Source organism: Cyprinodon variegatus, unplaced genomic scaffold, assembly GCF_000732505.1.
Source record: "Cyprinodon variegatus isolate N-32 unplaced genomic scaffold, C_variegatus-1.0 Scaffold1938, whole genome shotgun sequence".
In the NCBI taxonomy this organism is placed as follows: Eukaryota; Metazoa; Chordata; class Actinopteri; order Cyprinodontiformes; family Cyprinodontidae; genus Cyprinodon; species Cyprinodon variegatus.
Window position 1 is genome coordinate 26,667 of NW_015152391.1, and position 8,985 is coordinate 35,651.

General features: G+C 38.8%; 1 protein-coding gene and 1 long non-coding RNA gene across 2 annotated transcripts in view; both read left to right on the forward strand.

The window, feature by feature from the left end:
* The first annotated feature begins 4,984 nt into the window (after nt 1-4,984).
* Nucleotides 4,985-7,539, forward strand: LOC107104889. The gene is made up of 2 exons (XR_001482303.1): nt 4,985-5,061; nt 7,374-7,539. It is a non-coding gene; the product is annotated as an uncharacterized LOC107104889 (long non-coding RNA).
* Nucleotides 7,540-8,754: 1,215 nt separating this feature from the next.
* The window catches only part of LOC107104888 (protein NLRC3-like), a 14,867-nt gene continuing 14,636 nt past the window's right edge, over nt 8,755-8,985 (forward strand). Inside the window, exon 1 of the mRNA XM_015405005.1 lies at nt 8,755-8,765. Within this exon, the coding sequence (XP_015260491.1) occupies nt 8,755-8,765 (11 nt within the window). The remainder of the gene's footprint in view (nt 8,766-8,985) is intronic.

Below are 8,985 nucleotides of genomic sequence, written 5' to 3' on the forward strand. Positions count from 1 at the left end.
TAGTTTTGGGAGTTGTTGCTGGATTCTTTCTATTATCCTTTCTTGAACAGAAAATGAAATTATGATCAGAAAGACCTGATATGAGATTAAAAGTCTTCAAAATTCTTTCAGGCCTATTTGTGAATATTAAATCAATTGCTGTTTGTGACCCGCTTGTTATTCTTGTAGGTACATTTATCATTTGTGTTAAATTATACTTATCAGTCAGTATTTTAAGTTTTCTCCTGTCCAGTTTGTTGTTCCAGTTGATGTTTAGGTCACCCATAAAAATTATTTCCCTTTTAGAGTTGCAGTCTTTCAAAATAGTCTCCAGTTGATCATACAGTAAAATGTATCTTTTGCAGATGGGGGTCGATACATACAGATCAAAGTAAATGTGGGAGGCCTCTCTGACTTCCAGTTACCCAAAATGAGACGTCTGGCCAATAGGGATGAAAATGCAATGGCATCTGATTGTGGACCAGATATCACCATCTCAGCAAGGGCCACACCAAATATGGCAATTTCGGGGGCAGGGCTTATCTCTGTGTCACAAATGTAAGAGAATGTGTCAAAAATTAAAGACCAGAACCGTCTCAACTTTGGGCATGCCCAGAACATATGGTGGAGGTCAGCTGTAGCCTGACAACATCGGGAGCAAGTCGGATCGACATCTGGATAAATCCTTGCAAGCCTGCTCCTGGATAAATTAAGCCTATGTAGCACCTTAAACTGGAGCAAACCATGTCTGATACAAAAATGTATTCTCTGTTAAATGTATTCTCTTGATTGCGCTTTGCCAGGAGATGTCTGACAACCCAAATCCCAAATCCTCCTCCCACTGTCTTAATATGATTAATAGACAGTGAAGAGATCCTCTAGATATCCTCATATAATCTGCTCACTCCTCTTTTATTTAGATCCTCCTCCAACCACTTGTCTATCCAGTCATTTGGTGGGAGTAACGGAAAGGAAGGAAAATGTTTCTGAAGAAAGACGCGCACCTGTTGATAACTGAAATAATGGGAACTGGGGATATTATACTCATTTAACAGTTGCTCGAATGACATGAACACACCATCCTTAAAAAGATCCCTCACCAGTTTCAATCCTTTCCTGGATCATAATTTAAATGCCGAATCCACCATGAGTGAGGGTGGAAAGAGTGCATTGACTGAGATTGGCATAGAAGGCATAGCCTGTCTATATTTGAAGTGGGTTCTGAATTGAGACCATATTAGAAGTGAGTCGCTTACAATGGGGTTGTTTGTGCGTTGCTGCTTACTGAGTGGCAATGGTGCACATACCAAAGAAGGTAAGGACACAGGATAAGCACAATGTTGTTCCATTTCAACCCATACAGGTCCATTCCACTCGTAAAAAGAAGAGACCCAGTATATTAATTTATTTATTTATTAGCTGCCCAGTAATATTGCAAAAAATTTGGTAGAGCTAGGCCTCCAGCCTCTTTCTGTTTCTCCAGATGCGCTCTCCTTATTCTTGGGATGGTCTTATTCCAGATAAAAGTCGATATAGATTTATCCAGCTCTCTGAGGAAGCATTTTGGGATAAAAACAGGTATTGTTTGAAACAAAAATAAGAACCTGGGCATGATTATCCTCTTGACAGAGTTAACCCTGCCAGCAAGCGATATCGGCAGCACTGACCAACGGGTAAGGTCCAGTTTAGCCCTCTCCAGGGCAGGTTTAAAGTTATGTTTGAATAAGTCACTATATTTTTGGGTTACTGATACGCTAAGATATGTAAAAGTGTTGCGAGTTTCTTTCAGTGGGTATGACCTAAAAGACATCTGTTGAGCCTGGTTGTTAATAGGAAAGAGCAAACTTTTAGAGAGGTTGATTTTATAGCCGGAGATGTTTCCAAAACTAGAGATAATATCTAATGCCTTGGGAATAGAGGTGCAAGGATTGGACAAGTAAAGTAGCAAGTCATCTGCACATAGTGAAAGTTTGTGGGTTTGACCACCCCTGACAACGGCCACGACCTCCTCTGCATCCCGCAGTGCAACCGCTAGTGGTTCTATGGCTAGGTCAGACAAAAGCGGGCTCAATGGGCAGCCCTGCCTTGTCCCTCTACATATAGGGAAATAGTTTGAGGTTATTTTATTAGTACGGACAGAGGACTGTGGTGTAGCATATAGAATCCTTATCCACAAACAGAAAGCCGAACCAAAACCAAACTTCTCCAGAGCTGCAAAAAGATATTCATATTCAATCCGGTTAAATGCCTTGAAAGCATCAAGAGAGAGCAAAACCTCTGCTGTAGGTGAGGTTTCCGAGGAATAAAGAATGTTGAAAAGTCTCTGTACGTTACTATAAAGCTGCCACCCTATAATAAAACCAGTCTGATCTGGATGAATCATTGTACACATAAGTGATTCTAATCTACTAGCCAGAACCTTAGTCAAGATCTTGTAGTCACAGCAGAGTAGACTCACTGGCCTGGATGACTCACATTTCAGGGGGTCCTTTCCTTTTTTCAGAAGGACTGAAATAGTGGCCTGTGTCATTGTAGAGGAGAGAGTCTTGCGCTCCAAAGCTTTGGTATATAAGATTTTTTTTAAATGGGCCTTGAAAATGCTTAAGAACTTTTTTAGGCTGAAGTGCCCATATCAGACCGACCAGTCCTGTGCCCCTGGGGCTGATCTAGCCCAGAACAGAAAGTTTGCCGTCTATCTGTGGCCCCTCCGTCGTTCTTATGATTGGGGACATTAAAATCCCATATATTTAAACAAAGACAGTTACTCAGACATACCTCTGTATGCGGAATAGGGGCAACCACAGAGAGTATATCTCTTCAGCGTTATCACGTCTTCAGGCGGCGCGCTTAAAGTTTTCCATTATAAAATCCTTGGCCTGTTTAGGATCTTTAAAGCTTTTGCGCAGACCATCCGGCGTCGTTATTCTCAGCTCCGCTGGGTACCACAGGCCATAGGGTACTCCCTCACAGCTCCTTAATAAGCCCCGCACTTTGCTGAACTCCGCCCTCTGCTTGACTACTGCCTGTGTGTAGTCTGGTTGGATGCGGATCGTATCACCATCCCCTGTAGTCAGTTTTTTCATCTGCCTGGCTTTCCTTAGCATTTCCTCCTTCTCCTGATAATAATGACATCTGATAATGACAGCTCGGGGCGGGTCGCTGTTACCCAGTCTCACGCGCAGTGTGCGGTGTGCCCGATCCAATAAAGGAGGTTTATCAAGACCAAGCGTCTCCTTCAGGCACTGAGATATAAAGTTTGTCATGCTCTTACCGTCCTCTCATCTTTCCTTTATCCCGGTAATGCACAGGTTATTACGGCGAGATCGTGCCTCAAAATCCTCACTACGTGTTTTCCGGACAGCGAGCTCCGTCTGCATGTTAGCCATGTCCTGTTCCAAAGCAGCGATCAGGTCGGAGTGGCTGTCGGCTGCAGACTCAAGGGCGACCATTCGTTTATCTAGGGCTTCACTCTTGGCATTAGCATTATCGTTGGCTAGTTTAATCTCTGCTCTTAGTTGGTCAACCTGGTTGCGAATTTCAGCAGATTGTGCCTCAGCTTTAGTGAGCAGTTCCATCCTCTGTTTGGCGATCACTGAGAGGATAGCCTGATGTCCAGGTCCTCGGTCGGGTGTAGCGTCAGGTGCAGCGTTAGCCTCCGGGCTAGTTTTAGAGCTAGGCTTTGTGTCGGGTACTTTCCGTTGGTTTTTAGATATTGTTAGCAAATGTTTGATCCAAAGATTAAAGTCTTGTTTGTCTTCTTGGCAGGCGGGGCTCAAGTTTTTTTTTTTTTTCTTAAGTAGCTGCTTCAATATTTATTAATAGTGCTGTTGAGGAGCTCAGTAAAGACACGTCCTCACATGCCGCTGCCCAAACCGTAAGTTAAAACTATGATTAGCAAAAGTCATACATAATAAAGATAGCTAGGGTGTTTTTTTTTTGGGTGTTACTTATCGCATCAACACTCTTAAAAACGGTTTCTAACAGCAGAGGTCAAACCTTTGTTATCAGGTCATCCTTGGTTTATCAGGTCATTCAAGCATGTCACCTCTGCAGCTTTTATGTGCACATTATGTTCCCTTTACCTTTATAGTGACCCTTTAGCGCTGTAAAGAGACGAACAAACCTTACACTAGTTCAGCGTTATTTTCATTTAAACACAGACACTCAGACAGCAGACCTGATATATTAGCAAAAATTCAGCAATTATTATTTAGAATTCAAGCAATGGGATTAATAGTTTATTTTATATGGATTCCTTCTCATAGGAATAGAAGGGAGATGGCTGATAGATGTGCAAAACAAGCAAGTAAATGTAATTTAATTGATATAGTAATTCCATTTAGTAAAGTTGAAATAAAACCAGTAATTAAGGAAAGGATTCGATCAAGATGGCAGAAACAGTGGGAAGAAAAAAGAACTGGCAGATGGTTTTATAATATTAAAAAAAAAGTTGGCTTTATGAGAAAAACAGCAAGGAATAGAAAGGAGGAAATGGTGATATCAAGGTTACGGTTTGGCCATACAGGTTTAAATAGCATGTTGTTTAAAATAGGGAAACATTATACAGGGTAGTGTGATTTTTGTTTTTATGAGGAAACAGTGGAGCACATAATATTGTTTTGTACTAAATATGTAAATGAAATAAATAAATTCATAAATTGATTACAAATCAATAAATCAGAGTTAAACTTAAAATACATTTTAGACTTGGACTCTAAATCAGAGGATTTCTCCTTTTTATTGAGGTTTCTTAAAAAGACAATTTTTTTAAAGAGGATTTAGCTGTAGTAATATGTAGTAGGATATTGAATTAGTTCAATCCTGATTCACACTCCATTTCAGTTAGTGGTGGTGATGCACCGAAAAATTGTTTGCCAAAACATAAAACACAATAAGAAGAAGAAAAAGAAGGTCGTCCTATCGTCACATCCAGGAAGCTCTTGTACTGTCAGACGTGTTTCAACCTGCCCAGCTGGCTGTTCCTGTAGAACTGCTCTTTACTTTCGATTTGGGACAAAATCTGTTTGTCTGGGTGTAACTATGAGATGGAGACTAAGATCACATCGTTTTGCTTATTTCTGGGTAAGTTCTGCTCTGAAGATTTATCAGGCTTCATGTATCTATGTGAAAAAGCTTGGATGTTAATGGCATAAAATCTGTAAGGTCAGTTTGGGGATGAAAAGTTTGGGAAGTTTGGAAAAATGCTCCAATCTTCAGAGGCTCATGTCATCTTTCTCACTTGGAGAATTTCCATTGATTGTTGTTTTTCAGTTTGTTGTACAGAATGAATCACATTAATTCATGATTCATCCATGAAACCGACCTCTGTTCTGTCTGGAGTTTTGATGTAAAAAATACATTATATTATATATTTGTACAGTACAATATATAATACATATATTATTCACTCCGAGGCATCGCAAAGCAGTCAGATATGTGATCCAGCTGCTGTATTTAGCTCGAGGTCACTAACCTTAAATAATAGTTACTGTGTTGTCCTCACTGCAGTGTATTAACTGAAGCTATCCAACAAGTTTAACTCTGATGCAATAACCAGGAGACTGCTCTGTAGTTAACGTTCCACTGTTGTTTACTTGAAGAATCCAGCATTACATAGCAGAGTGAAAACTGTAACAAAAACAAAGTTTAACTATTTTTAATCTTAAGTTTAGCTTCACATAAAGTCTGATGAATTAACCATCTAAACACATGAATAAAAACGATCTTTTTAACCTATTTATTACATTTTCTTTCTACTATAAACTTAACTTAAACTATCAATTATTTAACATAACAATGACTTTTACTTACGACTTTCCTTCTAGCATCATTCACAGTCAGGAATTCTTTAAAGGAATAGTACACCCAAAACATGATTAGCCTTCATTTTCTACTCACCCCCATGCTGAACAACACTCTGGAGTACTTTTTTGATATCTCAAATGCATCTGGAGATCTGGGAGGCTTCTTGCTGTCTGCTGACATTCAAATAATGGAGGTCTATGGTGCCCGAGACAGAAAGGTCCATAAAAGTCCACAAAAAACGTGTCAATATTCCTTCATACTGCTCGTCCAATGTATTCCAAGTGTCCTGAGTGGGTAGCGTCCATAATTTACTCGAAACGAAGTCATTTAGAATGTTTTTAGAGCATAAACAGTAGTGTATAGGATTTCCTGAAAGCGCGCGCCCGCACGTTCACGACGCTACGGAAGCCGGCAGACCAATCCAGATGAAAGTGCGCATTCAGCGTCTGCTCTGCCGATAATGCAAGCGTAGAAGAAGAAATGTGCTGTTTACCTGTGCAAAGAAAGAAACAACGAAAGAAAAATGTCTGAGGACTTCAGTGTTGAGGAAGAGCATGAGTTCTTTGCCGAGCTGAATGCGCACTTTCATCCGGTTTGGTCTGCTGTGGTTTCCGTAGCGTCGTGAACGTGCTTTCAGGAAATCCTATACACTACTGTTTATGCTCTAAAAACATTCTAAATGACTTTGTTTCAAGTAAATTCTGGATGCTACCCACTCAGGACACTTGGAATACATTGGACGAGCAGTATGGAGGAATATTGACACGTTTTTTGTGGACTTTTATGGACCTTTCTGCCTCGGGCGCCATACACCTCCATTATTTGAATGTCAGCAGACAGCAAGAAGCCTCCCAGATCTCCAGATGCATTTGAGATATCAAAAAAGTACTCCAGAGTGTTGTTCAGCATGGGGGTGAGTAGAAAATGAAGGCTAATCATGTTTTGGGTGTACTATTCTTTTAAAGGCGACACAGTTACCATCATTCCTCCAAGGAGAAGTTTTGTCTAAAGTATTGATACCAACCTAACTGACTGAAAATGAACCTACATGGGTGGGCCTGGGTGTGTGGAGATATTTAATATTGACAATAAAATAGATTAAAAGCACACATAGACAAATGAAGTACATTTGCAGCTCAAGAACTGAGTTAAATAATCTGACATAAAGAAACATTTACTTTGTGCCACTAAGGTCTCATGTTATGCTAGATTTCAAAAATAAAAAATACTAATAATGAGGCCCGCAAAGCTTGTTATTGTCATTTGTTCAGGAAAATTCCTCTCAGATTAAACAGACAGCATGAAGCTAAAATCTCCTGTGGATGAGGTGTAATGGCTGGTTGTTCAGAGGCTGTTTTGAGTGACAATAAATCCACACTATGATCTAAAGTCACAGGTTACAGATTCCTCATGCAGACTAACAATCAAAACACAAATGAACAAATAGACAGTTATGTTCCTCCTTTGCAGGAGAAGTGAGGCTGCTGCTGTTACTGATGCTGAAAATAACTTTATAGTTAATAATTTTGACTAAACTTAAGATATTTTCAGGACAGTTTGGTCTGACTGTATCTGTTGATGTTCTACAGCGATGATGAGATTATCTCCTGCTGAGGAACCGAAGAGGAACCTGACTGGAGTTGTTGGAGGAAACATCACTCTGCCTGATCCTCTGATGGAGCGAGGATTTATTTTAGATGCAGGGAAGGCCAACAATCTTGCTATGGTGACTGAAGGAAACCTTAAGATTCTAGATGACAAATTCAATAATAAACTTCTCTGGAACAAAGACTCTGGACTCTTTACAATCACAGACCTGCAGAAGATCGACTCTGGAGTTTATAAAATTGATGATAAAAAAAGAGAGATTTCTTTCTCTTATTCGCTCTCAGTGTACGGTGAGTAACATGTTCTTTAAAAATAATAATACTGACCACTTTGGGTCTGATATCAATCAGTTGCTCTTTTTCTTGTTAGTTTGCTGCTACATCTTCATTTTCTGATAATCAAAAATGACCTTTGGGAACATCTAGTTTCTAAAAGTTATGTTTAAATTAAACTTATATAAGTGAGGGAAAGAGATGTTTTAATGTACAGTCTAATAGATTTGACTACAGCTTATAAACACAAAGGAAGCTCTCATAGGAAAGATTTTCATCTATCAAACACAATAATATAAAGTTCCTGGTAAAATCTAATATAGACTCTGCTGCTGTTCTGGTTATTATATAAGCTTAAAGAGAAGGTTCAACTAGAAACAACATACGTTTCTGCTAAAGCTGCTATTATTTATTGATTTACTTTACATTTTTTAAGAAAAAACACATACAAAGCAGAACAAAAAACAAACAAACAAAAGAAAAACATTAATACAACTGTACAGTCTAGGCTGAAGCCTAGTATTATATTGCCTTTACTTCATACAGAGTTTAGGTTAAAATTCACAGCAGTAGCTTAAAGAAAAAGAATAGAAGAAGAAAACAAAAATATGAAAACAAAGAATAAACAATAACGAATATAATATACCAGGTGATCCACAGCAATCATAGTATTTATTTGCTTTTTTTAATATTTGTGCATGATGTTTTTAAATATATGATAAAATCTCTGAAGTGTATTACATATCTTTATTTAAATTTCTATGGTATTTCCCAATTGGACAAACACATTTGTTTTATATTCTGGTTCTGGTCTTTATTTTGTTGAATAAGCAGCTTCCTGTCTCATGGTAGTGATGAACTCGTACCTGAAACATCCTCTAAAATCTCTCTGGAAACATATTATTCATTTTAAACATGGTTTGATCAGTTTTTACAGATCAGCAAACTTTAAAACCTGTGATTTTATAAATAGTGAGTGTTAGTGCTCATAGTACTTTGCTGTATTTAAGTATAATTACTCTTTTTGCAGTAAATAAATGTAGGATGTAAATGTTTTGTTAATGTCATCCTAATTAAGCAAAACCCAGAAATGTTCAAGCGGTAAAGCTTCAAGGAAACCGGCTCCACCCGGTGGAGCCGGTTTCCTTGAAGCTTTACTGCTTTAACACACCTGATTAACAGGATTTTACTGTTAAACATTTTTCATGAGTGCTGAAGCAGGGAAACATTTAAAACATGAGGGACACTGGCTCTACAGGACTGACTTTGGCCCCTTCTATAATCATGTGGCGAGACTAGATTGAAATCGGGAAATTGTAAA